Source organism: Camelina sativa, chromosome 11, assembly GCF_000633955.1.
Source record: "Camelina sativa cultivar DH55 chromosome 11, Cs, whole genome shotgun sequence".
Taxonomy (NCBI): Eukaryota; Viridiplantae; Streptophyta; class Magnoliopsida; order Brassicales; family Brassicaceae; genus Camelina; species Camelina sativa.
The window spans coordinates 19,956,552-19,978,191 of NC_025695.1; the positions used below are offsets into that span (position 1 = coordinate 19,956,552).

The 21,640-nt window shown below is 35.6% G+C and overlaps 1 protein-coding gene across 2 annotated transcripts; it reads right to left on the bottom strand.

Moving 5' to 3' along the window:
• Positions 4,582–8,553, bottom strand: LOC104723892 (glutamate--cysteine ligase, chloroplastic-like). Of its 2 annotated transcripts, none has more exons than XM_010442332.2 (14): positions 7,954–8,553; positions 7,113–7,357; positions 6,870–7,020; positions 6,583–6,783; positions 6,332–6,484; positions 6,168–6,238; positions 6,012–6,080; positions 5,833–5,926; positions 5,638–5,727; positions 5,452–5,532; positions 5,283–5,375; positions 5,121–5,201; positions 4,985–5,054; positions 4,582–4,899 (listed from the first exon to the last, which is right to left on the bottom strand). In XM_010442332.2, exons 2-14 carry the CDS (start codon positions 7,346–7,348, stop codon positions 4,811–4,813), a joined length of 1,479 nt encoding a protein of 492 aa, XP_010440634.1. In that variant the 5' UTR covers positions 7,349–7,357; positions 7,954–8,553; the 3' UTR covers positions 4,582–4,810. The 2 variants fall into 2 exon arrangements, with proteins under 2 accessions (XP_010440634.1, XP_010440635.1); XM_010442333.2 differs by having other exon boundaries at positions 4,809–4,899; positions 4,985–5,037; positions 7,954–8,551.

Here is a 21,640-nt window from a genome sequence, read left to right on the forward strand (position 1 = left end):
TTGTTCTTTGAAACGTCCTAGGAATGGCATAGGTGGTTTGTAAGCTGGAGGAATGTATTTGGTGGGCTTATCAGACTCAGAAGGGAGCACTCGAACAGTGACTCGATCAGGCACTCGATCGTGTGCTTGATCGAACACACTGTCGATTGTCTTTTCTGATTGATCCTCTGCTTCTTTCTGAGCTGAAACTTGTTGAATATCCTCCCCAACTTGAACTTCACTGTCCTTAGTGACATATTCCTAAGTAACAAAGATAGTCTTGGCTGTATATTCTCTTGGGTTTTAAATAGCTTTGTCAGGCAGTTGATTAGGCTTAGGAGCAGAAGTTGAAGCCATACTGCTCTCCATGAACTTAACCTTTGATTCTAAGCTCTCAAACTTGATATTCAGGTCATTATAGGTAGAATCTATCCTCTGGTTGATCTCAGCAAACTTCTTTGTGCTTTCCATCTGACCAGTGGCTTGGTTAAGCAACAACTTATGCATCAGTGTTCTTAAGTCAGATTCCTGGGCTTGGGTGGTCTGAAACCCTGGTGGGGGACACATTTGAGCCTGATAACCTTGGTTCTGCTGTTTAGGTACATAATTGTGTTGCTGCTGTGCTTGTTGTGGTGGATAGACTTGGTCTTGTGGGTTTGCCACATTTGTACTCCTATAAGACAGATTGTTGGGCTTGAATTGGTTGTGGGGCTTGAAACCACATTGGTTTTGCATATAACACAACTCAGTTACCTCATTCTCCCCATCTTGAATTGTTGTATCCTCCTCACCAAGAAAGTGAATGTTCTTCTGTTGACTAAGCAGAATCTTTTCTAACTTTTCCTTAACAATCTTCAAGTCTTTCTTATACTTTTCATCTAGTGCAGAATCAACAAACCTCACTGTTCTATCATAGTCCTCATTGTAGTTGCCATCAGAATGAGCCAAATTCTCCACTAGCTCCCAACCATCATCTATATGCTTGTTGAGGAAGTTTCCATTTGAAGCAGTGTCTAACAACATCTTTATCTTGGGCAGAACTCCTCTGTATAATGTGCTGAGCAGTGACTCATTGTTGAACCCATGGTGTGGACACTGAGTTTGATAACCCTTGAATCTCTCCCAATCCTCACAAAAGGTCTCATTGTTCTTCTGTGCAAAGCCTGAAATCTCATTCCTCAATCTGGCTGTTCTGGCATTTGTGAAGAATTTTGCCTAGAATACCTTCTTACAGCCATCCCATGTGGTTATAGCATTTGTTGGAAGTGTCTTCTCCCATAAGTGAGCCTTGTCTCCTAGAGAGAATGGGAACAATCTGAGTTTGAAGCTATCCTCACTCACACCATTGATCTTGGTGAGGCCACAAAGCCTGTCAAATTCATCTAGATGATCCAATGGGTCCTCCATTGGAAATTCATAGAATTTATTGGCTTGGATCATACTGATTAGCCAACTTTTAATTTCAAAATTGTTGTTGGCCACTGTAGGAGGTACTATGCCAGCTCTCTGTGTATGTGTATTGGGAGCATCTCCTGCACCAATCTGCATTGGCCTTTGATTCTGGTGCATTGGTGGATCCATCAGCAATTGTTCTTCTTGTTCTTGAAGGATCCTTGTTTTCTGCTGTCTCAAGTCCCTTGGTAGGCGGTTTATGTGGTCTATATACTTCTGTAAGTTCTGGTTCCCATTTGATTTTTTCTGCATCAACTAACTCGACCCCTGCTCGGACTGACACACGATCGAGTGCTGGCTCGAGCTACTGGTCGACTGACTGACTGAAACGCAGGACAGACTGATTTCTGGGTTGGTACTCGATCAATGAGATGAAGGGCACACGACCAAGTGCTAGCTCGAGTGCACCCTGAAACTCAAAACAACCAACCAAAACAAGAACTTGACAGTTGTGAGCAATTAGTAACAAAAATTAATCTTGAATCTTTGTTAATCTCAAATGACACAAATCAACACACTAATGGCAACAACACCAATTGAAACAAGCTTCTTTTAGTGTACTTATGCAATGAATGTATGATAACATGCAAACAAAGACATAAGCAATGATGATCAGGTGCAAGAGGTTTCAATTCTCTTATACAGTTGTAGTATAAGAGGTGTCAATCCATAAAGTGTGTGTATGCATGCAATCAAGATGTAAACAGTGATTCAAGTTAAGCCAAATATGAAAGTGGTTTTGATGTAACAGTTTGATGAAATAAAAGCAAATGCAGAAAGTAAAATGCTTGAAACAGAAACTAAATGCAAGTGAAACAAAGTAAACAATACTGAAATTAAACCAACAGAAACAAAAGCAGTAAACAAAACAGTAAAGATGCACAATTTAAACTGAAATGAAACAGAAAGTAAATGAACAACTCGAAGGTGCTCGATCAAGCACCTGACCGAAACAGATGCAATACGAAGAACATATGCAATCTTGACAACTTAGAACAGAAACAAATGCAATGAAACAAGATAATATGTGGTAATAAACAATCAAATGACAAAGAAGGCTTCCAGAGATGGATTCATGGGCTGGTGTTCAAGCTGTGGCTATCTAAACTGGTCAACAAACCTCAATCAAACATGAGCTATCTCTAGACAATGATCTTAATGACTCACTAATCCACTCTCATGGCAGAAGTGATCAAGTTTAAGTAACATCCTAACCCAACTCTCATTGGTGAAACCATACTAAACAGGCATTAAGAATCAGACCATTACTTGTCAAAAATCACCTTATACAACCAATCTCTTGGGATAAGCATGATAATCTCCAGTATTAGCTTTATCTAACAACCTTAACATTGATGTGATGCAAGGAAGCTTAGGATCTGATCTTACCCTCTCAGATATAAGAACAGCTTAGAGCACATCTAACCTAGAAGAGATATTTAAACAATCAAGCTTGACTATTCCAGACTACCACAACCCTAAACCAGCCTAATCCATCTCCAGAATCCTAACTCACTACTCAGATGAACAAAACATGATGATGAACATAAACCCAGAAAATGATGAAACTAGCATGATAAGATTTATGAGATGATAACAACAACTTTATGTAAAGAAACAAACTCAGATTCTCAATACCCAGAATGTTATGAGACTTACAAAGTATGAAAATCTGGAGAAAAGCAAGAGCAGTATCAATAATAAAAGGGGCAAATGTTATAAAAGTGCTAAAAACCCAAAAGGGATAAAAACTAGGTTTTTGTGGCTGCTGATGTGTTTTCTGACCTAAAAAAACTTATGGGCGGCCATGGGATACATTGGATATATATAGGACAAGGGGGACGGCCTAAAATAGCTAGTTGACAAAATAGAGAGGCGGGTCGATGTGCTCGGCTCGATGTGCTCGACCACAAGCGGTCGAGTGGCTATGGTCGAGTGGTCCATTCTTCTGTTTCCTATTGGTTGAGTCTTTGATTAGCACACGGTAGAGTCCCTGAGTAGCACACGGTCGAGTGTCTCCGGGTGTCATGGTCGAGTGGTCTCCAAACCTTGGTTTCCAGCTTGTTTCAGCTTTATCTGCTTCACTGGTTGCACTCCTCTCCTCTTAAGCACCATTTCCATGCTCCTTGAGTCCAAATCACCTATTTAAACAAGAAACAATGCAAATGCAATGCAAATCCTATTTTAATGCACAAACAGACTTTAAACTACATGAAAGTGACAAAACTATCTAGCAAACTATGCAAAAGATGTGAATAAACAGTGGTTAATCATGGTAAAATATATACATATCACATGCGTTCATTATTGATTTAGAATCGATCCGAAAATCTCATAATTTAGATATTAGTTATTTCTCTCTTCAATTTTTATTTTTTGTTATGAGAATTTGTTAGAAATGCCATTTTGGAGATACCCCTTTTCAAAAATATCCCATTTTTTGAACATTTTCATTTTTACCCTCTTTCACACAATTACAATATGTTAAATTAATTTTTAAAATTAATTTTTGGGAATGGATTCTTTATCTTAAGGTATAATTTTTAGGAGATAGGGTTTATTATTTGGGATTTATGGTTTAGAATTTAGTCATTTTATATTTATTAAAATGTTTGTTAGAAATTTTCAATTTGAAAATTTGATAGTGTTGGGATGCAGATGTCGCACTACTGGTTCATAAGGTGCGTCGAAAACGATATTAAAGGTAAAGATAATTCAGGACATGAGAAAGCTATCAATGATTGTTACAATAGTGATATCTCTAAAAAGGTACGTATACATTAAAAAAAAAATCATACTAGACAGGTATGTTAACTATTCATGAAAAGAAACAGACTTCGTTCATTTACATTTTTGAATCAACTAAAAATGTTACTTATCGCTGATTTGAGATTTTCTTTAAAACCAATTTTTGGCCACGCAGTCAGAGTACACAAAGAAGCATTGGTTATTTAGTGGCCGAAATCTGCAAAGCGTACAAAGGAAAGGCTGATCTCGCAAAAAGTTGCAATTCCTCTGCCTTAATTCTTAAGTCGCTTAAGAAGAAACTGTCAGAGCTTCAAGTCTCGTATGCCGATAAAACTATCAAATTAATAAGTTAATTATTTAAAGTGAACTAGGATGAATTTAAGCTTTATGCTATAAGTGGAATGATAAAAAAGACGTTTTATTAAACTTTTCTAATTTACCCGTTGATATGTGAACAAATAAGTGTTACACATACAAATACTGAAATAGATCTCTACTACTAGCTAGGACCACGAGGCGTTCTATTATTCTTTAACAATAATATTCTTATTCCATGAATTACCGAACAATAATTCATATCAACTCCAACAGCGTTTTCGATCTCTACCGTACGTGGTCGTAGTTCATCTTTTTAGTACCGTAGTTCCTCGAAAACATGATCTATGTTTTGTCCCCATTCTCCATTGTACAAATCCAAGAGCTTATTTGCAGGCGTAACCCCTATTTCCCAATGATAATTAGCAAACGATAAGGTAACCGGGAAACAAAATTAGTAAATCTTCAGCTAACCAGGAAATAACATTACCTGTTTTAACCACCTCGACGATAGGGTTCAAGAAACCGGTTTCATTGTACCCTCTACGCTCCAAACCATCCTAAGAAATAAACGAATAACCTCTATATGTATATTTACATTATAAGGAGAAAGCATGGACACGTACCATTGCTAGCTTGAGGACATCTTCTGCGACATCTTTCAAAGGACCACCTCTAAACATTGTCTTTAGGCCAGTGATTGGAACCTGTTTGAAACCTAGTGAATTGGTTTACACGAGAATATTTCGAAAAAAATTCAAAAATAAAGAAATATCTTCTCAGTTTACTTGTATTCTAAGCATCTCTCTTTCTTCAAGATTCCAGTCAACTATCATATCAAGAACAGTTTGAAGAGACTTCTCATCGTAGAGCAAACCCACCTGACGTTCAAACATATTCGAAATAAACCAGTGAATCAAATTTGATTTATTTCTTTATAAAAGATAATGTAATTACCCAAAAAGCTGGTAGGGCACATAACATCGGCCAAGGACCTCCATCAGCACCTCTCATCTCCAAGAATCTCTTTAACCGGACCTGATAGTGTTATTACAAAAGATTATTATAAGAAAAAATGACTCTGAACCACAACAATAAATAGGGAAGTTGAATTAATGGTAAGGTTAAAACAGAGTATTTTACCTCTGGCCATATTGTTCCTAAATGAATTTCCCAGTCGTTAATAGTGGGTTGTTCATTTGAGAGATGAGAAATTTTTCCGGACAAGAAATCCTGAAAAGTAAAAGCAAAAAATAAAAAATGGTCGGATCATAACCTGACTCAAGAAGATTGCAAAACTTAGAAATTTAAGATTTCTTTTATAAAGAAGATGTAGACCCGAAATGTCATTCCTCTACAGTTGAGATAGCTTTTGTTTCGATGTAAGAAGTACATCGGAAGGTCAAGTGCATATTCGACGTACCGCTCAAACCTATATCAACATATTGAAGGTTGAACATATATATTTTTAAGGACAAAGATCGATCATAGAGTTAGAAGAAACATTTTATACTCACCCGAATGAGTCATCGAAAACAAAAGGTAGCATCCCTGTGCGGGCTTTATCAGTATCTATGTATAAATGACTGTCACAGCATGTTGATAGATGAGAAAATTATACTAAGAAAAAGTAAAATTATACTGTAACAACAAGTAATAATGTATAAAATAACCTCCTAAAACTTAAACACCCTGTTGGTTTTCCATTACTAAAAGGGGAATTTGCGAATAGAGCAGTCGCCATCTGTTTGATAACAAAATAACAACAAAGTGAGAAAAAATTTTGGTTATGAATTCAAAAACCATTAACATTAAAAGAGGGCATCAATCATCTCACAGGTTGCAAAGCTAGACTAGCGCGAAACTTCCTGATCATATCGGTTTCCGAACTATAGTCTAGATTGACCTGAACCGTACACGTTCTCATCATCACGTCAGGTCCTGATGAGCTAGCTCTTGCTAAGTACTCTCTTACAAAGTCAAACTTTCTCTGCACATGTAAAATACTTTGACTCATCAGATAATTAGCTAATGTAAGATACGTACATCAAGTAATATATGAGAGTATATGTTTGTAGAGGAAGGAACCTTGGGCACAATGGTTGCATCCTCAAGACTAGATTTTGGTTCATAGCCAATTCCTAGGAAACCAATTTCCAATTCTTCAGCAACAGTTTTCACCTGGTAAAGATGTGAATGGAGCTCATCACAAGTTTGGTGCAATGTCTTTAGAGGTGCTCCACTAAGCTCCAGTTGACCTCCTGGTTCCAGTGATATGCTTTGCATTCCCTGTAGTAATCAAAGCCAAACAGAAAAATCTGAAATTTCGTTTTCATAATTGGATATTTATTAAAACAAGAGAAGAGAGTATTTACCTGTTTTAAGCCAATAATTTTGTCATTCTCCATAACCTTATCCCACTCAAATCTCTCAGCAATGCCACTAAGCAAAGCAGCTACTTGTTCATATTTCATAGGGCACAAAGTCTTCACCTCGAAACCCAATTTCTCGTTTTCTGTACCTATCCTGTATCCAAGAGATAAAACGATACAAAAATGAGTTAGAACAAATAAGTAGTTTGAGAGAACATACGAGATGATGATACTAATTAGTGGTACCTCCACATTTCCTTTGGTTTGCATCCAGAAGCAAAAAAGGCAATGAGATCTTCTTTAGTCAATGGCTTCTCAATTGCAGAAGAAGTGTTTGCGATTTCCTTTCTCCCTTGATTGTATACAACTATCTTGCTTCTTTTACAAGCAAGGGATCTCTTGGGTGAGAAGTTAACTTGGCTTTTCAAAGCACCCAAGTTTATTACAGCACCAACCCCATAAGGCGAGAGTGAGAGCGCCATGGTTTATTTCTAGCAGCACCAATATTATAACCCATATATTTATTTTTAGTCATCTGTGTCTTCACATAAAATTGGTCTTGTTATATAGAAAAGAGTACGTGTAGGTACTATTTTTCTGTCTATATTTTTAAATTCTTCATGGTTAATATATATTTTTTTAAAATATGGTATGTACGAGAAATGCTAAAGCTGCACACTTGTTTGCCCATTTGTATGCATGGTTCGTTTAGGTGTCGCTGTGACACACTCCGACAGCGACTTAAAAAATTGGGATGTCACCGTTATTATGTATCGCTAGCGACTAAATACCAAAAATGACATCATTTTTGACTACGGGAATGAAATCAGTATGATTGATGAATAAAAAGCAAAACAAAAATTATACATAGAATAACAATTATTAAAAAAAATTAGTGTTGCATAATTGTCCGTACAAACCATTTTAACTAATTTAGTCTCTATTACCTCAAATTAAAGATATCAATTTTAAAATATGTGAGACTGTTCCGGAAACAAAGAAAGCATAAATGAAGAGACAAGAAAGACGACGAAGGAGTCTTTACGAAAAAAAAATAATAAAAAAAGAGATAAAGAAGGAGAGTAACCTGAATTTCGTCAAACAGAGGAGGCTTTGCTTGCAGAGTTAGTAGAAGTATTGGTAGCTGTCTTGTGTACATTTATACACCTACACGCTGTCCGGAAAGGCGTTAATTACTATATATATATAAAAGTTGGTTTTGGAGCTATCTGCATCTTTAACCGAACCCACTAGTCGGATATGTGTTTTGATCTCTGTATCCGGATCCGATTACCTCGGATATCTGGGTTTTCGAATAACCGTGAAAACCCACGATATTCGTGGATATCCAAATCCGGTCCAATTTTTTTTTTGCTGCTCTCTCCCTTAAAAAAAATAAGCCTTAGAATCCTCAGATCTCATCATTGTAACGGCAAAATAAGAAGTGGGAAATATTGATCGGAAAATAAATTATAGTTGTCATTACAATAGCGTACTCTGTATTAAATATTGATCGGAAAAAAGATACTTTAGTTGAAGAAAGAAGACTAATAAGGAGACGAGACTTATCACTTGAATAAAAATATATATTTAAAAAATATCTAGTATGAACGAGAAAAAAAAAAGTGTGAGACCATTTTAAGGTGGTAGTGAAAATGTGAGACTGTTAGCCAAAAAAAAAAAAGTGTGAGACCATTTTCAAAGTTTGCGAGATTTTGAGACAATCTATTTATCGTGTTATTTTCTTGGATTTCAAAGTTGCTTCCAAAGCTTTTATTTTCTTTTCTATTTATCATGTTATTTTTTTGGATTTTAGTGCACCTATATTTTGCTTTTTCAAATGAAATATTGAACAAAAGAAACATGAGGGTGGTTTTGCTAGAATAGGCAATAATGAAGTCACTGTTTTAGTACATGATGCTGACGATTGGAATGAAATCAGTATATGATTGATGAAAAAAAGAAGATTTCAAAAAGAAAATTATACATATATAGAATAGATAATTACAAAAAATCTTTAGTGTAGCAAAATTGTCGGTATAAACCATTATAACTAATTTAATCTCTACAACCTTGAAAATTTAAAAAGTATTCGGTATTTTAAGGTGTTATTAATTTTAGTTATTTTAAATTTTGTATTATTAACTTTCTCAATTTTTTCTTAATCAAAAAATTATAAATACAATTAACTATTTTTATTATTTATTTGTATCAATACTGGATCAACATTAGTCTTCAATGAATTTACCAAAATATGATGGTTATTATGTTATCAACTATAAGTCATGGTGTAACAAATTACTTGAAAATCCACAATAAATTTATGAAAGCATATTTTCATCACAGAGCTCTGTCGCAATAAACATGTTTTCTTATAGTATAACACCATCTCATATATTAATTGGTATATATAGATATGTCATGTATATAATTAATATATTTTAGTATATATATTAACTTGACATGTATGATCATGCCATGTCATGACTTATAGTTGATATCATGTAGGTATATATAATTTTCTTATGTAGGTATATATAATTTTCTTAAAATAAAATTATTCCTCCAAAAATATGATGGTTATTATGTTATCAACTATAACTCATGGCGTAGCAAATTACTCGCAAATCCATAGCAAATTTGTAAGGGCATATTTTTGTCGAAGAGTTTTGTCGCAATGAACGTGTTTTCTTATAGTATAGCACCATTTTCATATGTTAAATGGTATATCTATATATGCCATGTATATAATTAATATATTTTAGTATATTTATTAACTTGACATGTATGATCATGTCATGCCATGACTTATAGTTGATGTCATGTTGGTATATATAATTTTCTTAAAATAAAACTATTCCTCCAAAAATATGTGAAGACTGTTCTAACAACAAATAAAGCATACATGAAGAGACAACAAAGGGGACAAAGGAGCCTTTAACCAAAAAAAAAAAAAAGAAAAAGAAAAACAAAGAGAGTAACCTGAATTTTTATCTAACAGAAACAGAATATGTCATTTTGTTGGTGTATGCCATTTTTTTTTCTCATCAAAATCTTTTTTTATATATATTTTAAATAAAATATTTATATGTCCCATTGTTTTAGTCACTCAAAAAAAAATTACCATTGATCTAGAACTCGACTAACTGTGTGTTTTTTTAAATATAATTGGTAGCTTGTGTAACGGCCGCGAACCGGAAATCCAGGTTGTGCATCGATCGACACCAGTGAGTACATCAATCGACACAAGTGAGTACATCGATCGATGCAATCACTTAATTGGTGTTCGGGTTAGTTTTATTTTCTCCGATTTAACGCGGTTTAGTTGATGGAAACCTAGGGTTCAAGTATTTAAAGGGAGAACTCGACGCCACTTATTTTTAGCCACTTTTTTCGTTTTTGGAAGAAGAAAAAGAGGAGAAAAGTTCTAAAAAGTTTTTGAAATGTTTTCGTGAGTTTCTGGAGATTTCTAAGTCAGTTTTTGGTGTTTTTGGAACGTGGAGAAGGAGATCTGAGCGAGGGTGTCCAGTAGGGGTCGTTGGAAGGCTTAAATCTCGATGTTCTTCATCAGATCTGCTAGTTTTAGAGGTGAGTGTGTGACCATGACTTATCTAATCGATTAGATGTGTGTTTTGTGTGATGTTGAGATCGATCGGTTTTGGCGTCACAAATGATATGGGGATGATTAGAGTTGAGAGAAGTCAAGAGAGATCGTGTTCTGCAATGATCCTCGTGAATGCATCGATCGATGCAAGGAGTGCATCAGTCGACGCAAAATGCGTTGCATCGATCAACGCGAGGAGTGCCTCGGTAGACGAAAAAATGTTGTATCGGTCGACGAAGTGGTGCGTCGGTCGTTGCAAAGAAGTTTCAACGGTCGATGCAAGTGGTGCATCGGTCGACGCAAGGTCGCAGAGTTACGCATGTGTTCAGAATTGTCTCCATTCCTTGTTTTTGTGTTGTTTGTGTTTATCTTTTCACTTGTGTGTATACCCTAGTAGATGGGAGGATCGTCTCACTGAGTATTTGTGATAATAATCACACATCTCAATTGTTGTTTATGGTGTGCAGGTTCGTGACATGAAATCACGGCGATGAGGAGGAGGATGATCCAGGGTCTCGGTTATTGTGTTGTGTAATGTTTATATGTTGTTGGAACCTTATATAGAAGTAGGCTAGGTTGTTTGATAGAATGGTTAGGAATGATATCATGTTGATGTTTTATTGGAGGTTGTTATAAGTGATGTTTCCGTTGTGCATGTTATTGGATATTGGTTTATTATTGGTATTATGGTTGATTAGTAATGTTTACGTGGATAATTTAATTAAGTATTATGGGATGCTTACTTATTTTATATATAAAAAAATGGGTCGCGTTGTTTTAGTTTGGTATTAGAGCTCTTACAATTCTAGGGCGGGTTAATGGATGGTTTAGAGCAGTTTAGGAATTTAATTTGTTGAATTATTTTCCTGTTGATTGATGTTGTGTAATGGAATTGATTATGAGTACTTAGTCAATTTTCATGTGGTATTGAGTCCTAGTATCATCATCTTTGAGCCTTCAATGAGATTCCTCGGTAAGTTGTGTGTTTGGGTATGCGGTTTGAATTATGTGCTTAACCTTCTGTCTTGGTAGTGCAGATGGATAGAGGTGAAGCTTTTCCTGGTCGTGGACGCGGACGTGGTCGTGGTAGGGGCAAAGGCCTAGTTGCTAGTAATAACGTGGATCAGAGTGTGATGGTAGTGGGCGTCAGGGAGTCGCAAGCATTCCAGGAGGGGTCCGTTAGTGTGGCCGATGGTGGTGTCATTAGGGCCGTAGGCGCCAGTGTGGTCAGTGTCGATGCCGCATTGGCTGGTGGTGCTGAACTTCTGGGTGCAGGGTCATAGTAGGCGAAGCCCCTGGTGGACATGTTAAGCTAGCGGGCTTGTTGGCGTAGTTGTTGGAGCGGTTGTCGGGAGTTGTACCGGCTCAAGCTCCGGTGGTGCCACCTGTGGTGGTGGAGGCGTAGTAGCCAGTGGCTGCTGGTGCAAGAGCTCATTCCCAGTATGTCACCATGATGAGGGAGATGTGTAGAATTGGTACGGTGCATTTCTTGGGTGATGCCAACCCTACTAAGGCTAATGTGTGGAGGACAAGGTTGGAATGAAACTTCCAGTCTCTTAGATGTCCTCAAGAGTATTGAGTGGACATAGGGGTTCACCACCTAGTAGACGATGCTCTTTGTGGTGGAGGTCGGTGGCTGCCAAAAGGGTGCCCAGCGAGATGACTTGGGTTCATTTTGGAGGTGCAGTTCCTACAGTTGTCTCAGAGGACTCGGTTGGTTTGTTAGCTGGACGTGGAGTTCAGTTGGCTCTTAGTGTATGGGGGAGAGATGGAGTCTAAGGTGGCTCTGGTGAGAAGGTTCATGAAGGCGCTTCGTGAGAACTTGAAGATCCACTGCAGAGGGAGGAACTACACCACGAGGGCAGAACTGGTGGAGACGGCGGCTGAGATCAAGGACATGTCATGGTGGTTAGTCCAACCTTTCATATAGAGGAGGCACTAGAGCCGAGCATTCCGACAAAGGACAACAAGTTGGTACAAGGACATAAGAAGAGTCAGGAGGACACGTCGATGACAAATCAAGGTGGGTAGGGATGCTACAGGTGCGGGGGCATGGATCATAGGTTGGCGAGCTGTCCCAAGAGGATTGGGATGCAAGGAAACATTTTAATGTGCTTCTAATGCAGGGAGGTGGGGCATATCAGGCCTTAGTGTCCTAAGTTGCAGTCGACGACGGTGGCAATGGTGCAACCGAAGGAAGGGTCGGGCACTCATCCCGGAGTTTAGCTTTTTGGTTTTTAATGGTTATTAAGTTTTTTCATTTTGGAGTTGTAAACGATTGTTGCAATTGAAGATTTAATAAGATGATTAGTTCTTATGGAATCTTGATGTGTAATGGGTAACATGATTATGCGATTCTGGAAATGAAAAGTTTTATGAATAGTTATGACTTGTCTATTTCGGTAAGAGCATGTGTAAATACTCGAGTGGTTGGGATGTTTTAGAGTTGGCCTGACGAGTGGTCATGGTTGTGGTGATATTCCAGTGAGGGAATATGGAGGTTTGTAGGACGTTCCGATGTTTTATGAAAACCACGGAAGGTAGTTCCGGTCGGGTGATGCTTAATGATGTTATGACTTGTTTACTCATCAGGAGATAGTTAGTTCTTCTCGCGAGATAAGTAGTTCTCCAGAGGAGATGAGTAGTTCTCCGGAGAAGATGATTAGTTCTCCTCAGGGGATGATTAGTTCTCCTCAGGGATTAGCTTTCCTGGTGCAATGCGAGCTCTACGGGTTGTGACCTTGAGAGCGACAATGGAGATGATTAGTTCTCCTAGGGGATGATAAGTTCCTCGGTGGAGATGAGTAGTTCTCCAGAGGAGATGAGTAGTTCTCCGGAGAAGATGATTAGTTCTCCTCAGGGGATGATTAGTTCTCCTCAGGGATTAGCTTTCCTGGTGCAATGCGAGCTCTACGGGTTGTGACCTTGAGAGCGACAATGGAGATGATTAGTTCTCCTAGGGGATGATAAGTTCCTCGGTGGAGATGAGTAGTTCTCCAGAGGAGATGAGTAGTTCTCCGGAGAAGATGATTAGTTCTCCTCAGGGGATGATTAGTTCTCCTCAGGGATTAGCTTTCCTGGTGCAATGCGAGCTCTACGGGTTGTGACCTTGAGAGCGACAATGGAGATGATTAGTTCTCCTAGGGGATGATAAGTTCCTCGGTGGAGATGAGTAGTTCTCCTAGTTCCGAGATCTCGAGGGTGACTGTGACATCCTGGTTTCAGAGACTTGCGTAGAGGTTTAATATAATTGATTTGGCCACCTATGTCACCAAAGTGCACTTATCTTTTTGGTCAAAGGTCCTGAGAAAACTTCATAGTTAAGTGTGCTTATGTTGTAGTAGTCTCAGGATGTGTGACCTTCCGGGAAATGACTGTCAGAACTGTGCGAGTGAAGACGAAACACAGGAAAAGATCATGTGGTGAATTGTAGGGACGGTAACAAGTCTTTGAAACCTTCCGGACATAGAAAACCGACTGTAGGATATGGATGGGCTCACGGGCCTAGTGAGAGGATGTGAGCCCCATTAAGGAATGTGTGCCCATGGACTAGGAGTGGACATGGGGCCCACTGAAAGGTGGTGGTCGGGGTGTTACAGTGACGATCCAAGAGTGAGACGGTATGGCTCAAGGACGACGATCTGAGAGTGCAGGCGGTGTAGTTTGAAGGTTGTAACCTGAGAATGGATGAGTGAGGGAGCAAACAATGCCTATAACATGGATATGAGTATGGTGTCTGGATGTAGACCTCAAAGGTCGGGAGTGATCTCGGGTTTTGGGTTGTGTTGACCAGTGGGGTCACAGTTATGTGGACCATTGGATCACATTGTGGTACAAACCCTTGCGACAGAGGAAACATGTTGCAGTTATACGGTGCTGCGAGATTCGAGGACGAATCATTGTTGGTGGGGGAGAATTGTAACAGCCACGAACCGGAAATCCTGGTTGTGCATCGATCGACGCTATTGAGTGCATCGATCGATGCAACCGCACGATTGATGTTCGAGTTAGTTCTAATTTCTCCAGTTTGACGCGGTTTAGTTTAAAGGGAGAACTTGACGCCACTTATTCTTTTAGCCACTTTTTTCGTTTCTCGAAGAAGAGAAAGAGGAGAAAAGTTCTTGAGAGGTTTTTGTGAGTTTCTAGAGATTTCTAAGTCCATTTTTGGTGTTTTTTGGAACATGGAGAAGGAGATCTGAGCGAGGGTGTCGATTAGGGGTTGTTAGAAGGCTTTAATCTCATTGTTCTTCGTCAGATCTACTTGTTTTAGAGCTGAGTGCGTGACCATGGCTTATCTAAGCGATTAGATGTGTGGTTGTGTGATTTTGGGTGATTGACTGCTTGTGTGCTTGTTTGTGTTTGGTTGTTGTGGAGGTTGTTGCATGTTGAGGTTGGTTTATGCGTCACGGATGCTGTGGGGATGATAAAAGTCGGGAGAAGTCGAGAGACATTGTTTTCGGCGATGATCCGCGCTAATGCATTGATCGATGTAAAGAATGCATCTGTAGATACAAGGATTGCATCGATTGATGCAGTTAGAGATTTAGAGGAGACACAATGTTGCATCGATCAATGGAAGGAGTATATCGGTCGACGCAAAAGGTGTTGCATCGGTCGACGCAAAAGGCGTTGCATCGATCGACGCAAAGATGTTGCATCGGTCGATGCAAGTGGTGCGTTGTCGGCCGATGCAAGGTGGCAGAGTTACGCATGTATTTAGAATTGTGTTGTTTGCTTGTTTTTGTGTTATTTATATTTTTCTTTTCGCTTGTGTGTATAGCCCACTAGATGAGAGGATCGCCTCACTAAGTATTTGTGATAATACTTATGCATTTGTGGTGTGCATGTTTTTGACGTGGAATCACGACGATGAGGAAGATGATGATCTAGGGTTTTGTTTATTGTGTTCTGGTTATGTTTATATGTTAGATGTAATAATATTTATGCATTAGAGGATGTTTATATTATGTTTATATCTAGGGTCATAGATGATCTAGGGTCTTGGTTATTGTGTTGTGGTTATGTTTATATGAGGAGGAAAGATGATCTAAGATTACGGCGATAGAAATGATATTGTTTTAATATTTTATCGGAGTTAGTTATAAGCTATATTTCCGCTATGTATATTATTAGATATTGGTTTGTATTGGTATTGTAGTTGGTTAGTAATGTTTACCTGATTAGTTTAATTAAATATATTAAGATGCTTAATTATGTCATATATAAGAAACGTATCATATTGTTTCAGCATGCATGCATAGTTAATAGAAGTATTGATAAATAGTAGCTGTATATTTTATACACCCACACGTGTCCAGAAAGGCGTTGTTACTTTTCAGCTATTGCTCTGATTAAACAAATTATTATATAAAGCTTGATGTCAAAATTATTTATTAACAAAATCGTGACACGTGTTAGTTGTATATCTATGATTTTTACATTTGTCCAGATTACTATTTAACATGATCATGACATGTGTCAAATTAACGATCTTAGATTTTGATTCATGTTTAAGTCAATCGCTAGAAAAAAAAAGTTAAAAAAATATTTACCAAACAAAAAAATAACTAATCCAAAAGAAAAAAAGAAAAATTTACTTATCACCGTAAGTAAATTGAGCATATGTCTTATTAAAAGTTCTAAACCTATCATAAAAAGAAAATTTATACATAATTAACAAGAAATAACTATTTATAAAAAAAATTGAACTAATTTCTTATTATTAACCTAATTCTGCTAGATTTTTATTTGTATTTATATAATAAGTAAGACATATATAAATGTTGGTTTCAATTTAGTTATTAACATGATTATACCAAGTCTATCGATAAGATTTTACACGTGTCAAAAAGTTTAGAAAAGGAAAACTAACAATTTCATCATGTAAATTATAAATTTTTGTTTTCAAAAATATGTTCTCAACGTAATAACAACACATTTATACAAAACTTTGTTTTGAAGTTACTCATTAACATGATCGGAACTATATTCTATTTTTATGTTATATATTCTTATAAATATTTTATATGAGATTACAACACGTATAAACGTTTGTAACATGTATCATGATTCAATTTAAAATATTATATTATTTATTTCAATTTCATAATTAATTATAAATCTATGATGATGTAAATTAAAATTTTATATGTTTTTATTCAAATTTTTTTTTTCTGTAAACGATTTGAACGATTAGTATTTTATTATATTCCTTCTTCTTAATATGTTTTATTTTTTAATGTAGTATTTTTAGATTTTACATTATTTACTTCAATTTGATTATCAAATTAGAAATCTGTGATGATTTAAAATAAAGTTTTGTAATATTTTTTTGAAAAAAAAATTATTATGTTGTAGTGTTTTTAGTTTCTATTTATATCTCTCTAATTTACATGTTTTTAGCATCCTTTTTTGTCCATATTTTGCATTGTTCATACCTCTAACTTAGCATTTTTAGGTCATTTACTGTAGGAATTCACTTTTAGAGCATTTAGGGTGTTGCATTTCTGCATTTGCATATTTTGGATGAAAACAAGTGCTAAAGAGCCAAAAATGGGGGAAAACAAGGACAACTCGAGCATGTACCCGAAGGAGCCATCGAGCTGCAAGAACAAGTCCGAACCCCAACACGATCGAGGAGGATCCAAGAGCATGAAGAGCAACCCGAAGATCCACCCGAGGAGTAACCCGACTTCACCCTCGTGTACCCCATCGAGTAGATCATCGGGCAGGTCTGGGAAGCTAGGTCAAATGGGTTTCCATATATAAACCCCCTCTTCCCCTAGCTTGCAAAGGAGCACGCCGCAAACTCTTAAACCAGAGAGCGAGAGCTTCTGTGAGAGGACTGGGTGACTCAACATTTTTCTTCTTGTTTTGCATTTTTATTTTGTAGTTTTCTTAGATTTCTATCCTTTACTTTCTCTACTCTACTCTATCTTTTAATACAATGCCATTTTCATTCATTTTGATTGCTTTGCTATTCGCTTCTATGTCCGAGTAGTGTAGTAAAGTTTCTAGGGATGAGATAGATGATTTTGTGTTCTTGATCGGTTAGGATGCTTTAGTTGATTGTAAATGATTGATAGATTTCCTTCTAGATTGATGCTCTTAATGCTGTCAACAGACCGAAATGTTGAAATTAGATCTAGGGCGTTTACAAATGCTACAGGCCGAAAGGAGTAGATAAAATGCTTGATTTAGCCAATGCTAGAGGTTTACTTAACTTTGAGTAACAAAATTAGATGAGTTTAAGTCTACTGACAATAATGAATCGTTCTTAATGCCTGCTTCTTCATATTGCTAGTGCGACAGTGTGGTAATGTGTTCAAGGTTGATTCTAGTGCGAAAGTGTGGTGACAAGGTCTTAGAGGTTCATTGTCTAGGAAATAATTGCTTGAGGCATTTAAGGCATCCGTACTGGTCTAGAACACTTAGAATTCGATTACCTCCATCCTTAGGAACTTTCATATTTTATTTATTTGCATTTCTTTCACTTACTCAACTACTTACCCGATCAGGTACACGATAACCTGTATCGAGTAATACCTTGAGTTGTTCATATCTCACTTGCATACTCGATCACCCCACTCGATCCTGTAGTCGATTGCTTGCATCGAGTGCTTAGGTCGTGTGGTTTACTTGTTTATATTCTTTTACTTTGTTTATTTTAGGAAACGTTAGAACCAAAACCCTAATTGCTTGGCTTGGCTTGCATTGTTCTGATCATATCCTTCCTGCTAGCAATACACAACCATTTGGATTGATAACCCTTTGTACTAAAACTGTATAGACACATTGTATAGGTGGTTATAAAGAGTATATTTTAACAATAATATATTTTTTTGTTGTATGAACACATTTTTTATGGTAAAAATTAGAGTTAATGGATGTTAATAAGATGACGCTTTGACGAGTTGTTTGCATGTAAATTATTATATGAATAAGCTGTGGAATGTTTTTGAAATTTGGCAATAATGATATTCATTTTGAATGTTTGGCAAAACTTTATGAATGTTTGGCAAAAATTTATGAATGTTTATGAATGTTTGGCAAAACTTTTAGTTGCTGATAATTTAGTTTTAGTTTATTTAAATAATTAATATAATAAATTTAAAATATAAAAGTATAAATTAGTGTATTAATGTAAAATTAAAGAAAAAACAAATTTTATCTATGGGAATATGATTTTTCCCTAACCAAAAATATTTATATATATTTACTTTCGAAAAGTAGTTTTTATTTATACCAAAATATTAATATATCATTTTATTTATTTTTATTTGACAATTTAAAACCCGCACATCGTGCGGGTCCTAATCTAGTATATATAAAAGATGGCTAACATTAAAAAAATATGTTAGAGTAGAATATGTGGATTAATATTTTACAATTTAAACCTATAGTAAAAAAATAAATATAAAAAATTCACCGTCTGTTTGTAAATATATTAAAAATATATATAATCTGACATTTACAAAATAAAGTAGAAAAACCCACTACTCATCTAATATTAACATCAAAATCTTATTGACAATGTTTGCCAATACCACGTGAACACGATGCTATGTGCGACGTACGTGAGTCATTATACTAATAAATAAATAAAAAAACATAATTTTATAGTTATGTACGTGAAGTCTATGGATTAGTTTATTAGTTTTGACATTTTATAATTAGAAAACATAAAAAATAAGTAATTTTTATTCATTTTTTTTAAAAGTACTATTGTTTTCTTTTCATTACTTCCAGGCGACTCGGTGAGATTATTTTTCACTGTAGACAGGTAATAGATATTAGAGATTTTTACCAAATATGCCACATTTTTTATAAAAGTTTTGGAGAATGCCACATTTGTTTCTATCTTTCTAAAAATGCCACATTTTTACTGTTCACGTATGATTAAAAGACGAAAATACCTTTTTAGGAAAGAGAGTGATTGTCGTGGACAAAATCTGATGGATGGACAAGTTTTTAGAGTAAGTCATAGACTTGTCCACGGATTTTGTTTTTATAACTTGTCTATGAGAATTATATTAACGAAGTTGTCCACGAGTTCAAATTAGTTATCCATATTATTAAAGATAAGTGGTCTATGAAAGATAATTAGACAAAAATAGTGAAGTTGTCGAGATGGTGGACCAAAAAAAGATGGTTGGCCAAAAGAAGATATCAAAGATGATGAACCAAAAGAAGATGGTGGATCAAAAGAAGATGTCGAGGATGATGATTAAAAGAGAATGATGATTTAAAAGAGTATGATGAATAAAGAGGATTATGTGGATGAGGGTGGACCAAAAGATGATGTGGAGGATTGAGTTTCTCGCCGGCATCCTTCTTGTCAATCATTCGCATCTTGTCCATCATTCGCATCTTGTCCATCATCCACATCTTGTCCATCATTCATATCTTGTTCATCATTCGCATATTGTCTATCATCCGCATATTGTTTATCATATGCATCTTGTTGATCATCAGCATCTTTTCCATCATTCACATCTTGTCTATCATCTGCATCTTGTCCATCATCTGTTTCTTGTCTATCAATAACATAGTGTTCATCGAGAGATATTTATATCTTTTTAAGTAGAGGTTGTGGCATTGTGGAAAAAGAAAAGAAAAAGTGGCAGTTTGACTAAAGTTTTTTACTGTTCATGATATTTTTATTAATTTATTCTAGATATGATAGGAAATAATAACGTACGGATCAAAATGGCAAAAAAAGAATAAAGAAAACTATTCCTCCAAAAATATGTGAAGATTATTCAGCAATAAACAAAGAAAAACACAAAAATGCAGAGCTAAGAAGAAGAAGAAGAAGAATCACCTGAATTTGGCTATGTTAGACCTGGCGAAGACGGGAAGCAATAGCACGTTGAAGTAGTGGTCTTGTACATTTATACAGTACTGGACGTCTATTTTTTTTTTTTTTTTGGACCTCTAGTTTAATCACATTGCAAAAAGAGGTTGAAGCTGTCACCATTAGTTGTTTCCGTATTTATTGTTTTTTTTAACCGTATATGTAGTGTTAAGTAAAGTTATAATTGATACTCATATAGCACATATAGACGACCCTTCGAACTATAGTAAAAAGTTACGTAACGTGCTTTATTTGCTTCCCAAAATACATACACCAAGGTACTGAGTAAGTCAGTATGTCTTGTCTTTAGGGTTGTATAAAAAAAATGTTTTGTATAATTGTTGTTGTATTAATAATACATATGGTTGTGTATAAGATTATTACATAATATACGATTAAGTTAAATAATGCCCACGTTTTGACAGTTGAAAAAGTGTTAAAAGTTAACCAACATATAAAGATAGATAAAAATAAAAGTGAAAAAATAAACATATAGAGATAGACCGACGCGAGTTAATTTTCACAGTAGCTCTTTATTGCTAAATGCTAACCTTTCTGACGTTTTTCCAAAACCACGTGATTGACCGACCCACCGCGCACCGGTTGAATCAATTATTGCAGGATTGAAAAAGAAAACATTTAAAACACTTTTCCAATTTCTTCAAAAGTCGTATTATATTCATTATCTCTATATAACAGCCAAACAAAAATCTTACCTAAAATTGTTAAATTTAACTGAATTTATTTGTAACTTTTAATGAAATTTGACCAGTAAAATTATTAATCTGGAGGAAAAAGAATTATATTAATATAATGTAAATAATAACAAACTGTTTAATAGAAAAACTGAAAAACATTTATAAATATAATATACATAATGAATTTATTACTATAATATAAACTCTCCCATCTAGATATCTGGTTTTAATCTGTCATACTCTATTATTATTAGTTTAACCAATGAAAATAGACTATGTCATATTATATTTAAAAATAAATCAAAATCATAAAAACAAAACAGATTAATGAAACAAAAACTGTATTTTTTTAAAAAATAAACAAGATTAAATATCAATTTAAGTATATATTTTACAATTAAACGAGACTATACATCATTTGTGTTTATAAATGGCACTAAAATTTAAATTTTACAATTAAACAAAAATTATATGTCTTTGAGTTTATAATAGAACAATAGGATTTAAATTTTATAATTAAAATAAAATAATATGTCAGTTTGAATTTATAAAAGAAGATCCTCGTCATCAGCTACCTTGGATCTTATGGTAGCTTTGAAAAGATATGAACAAAAAA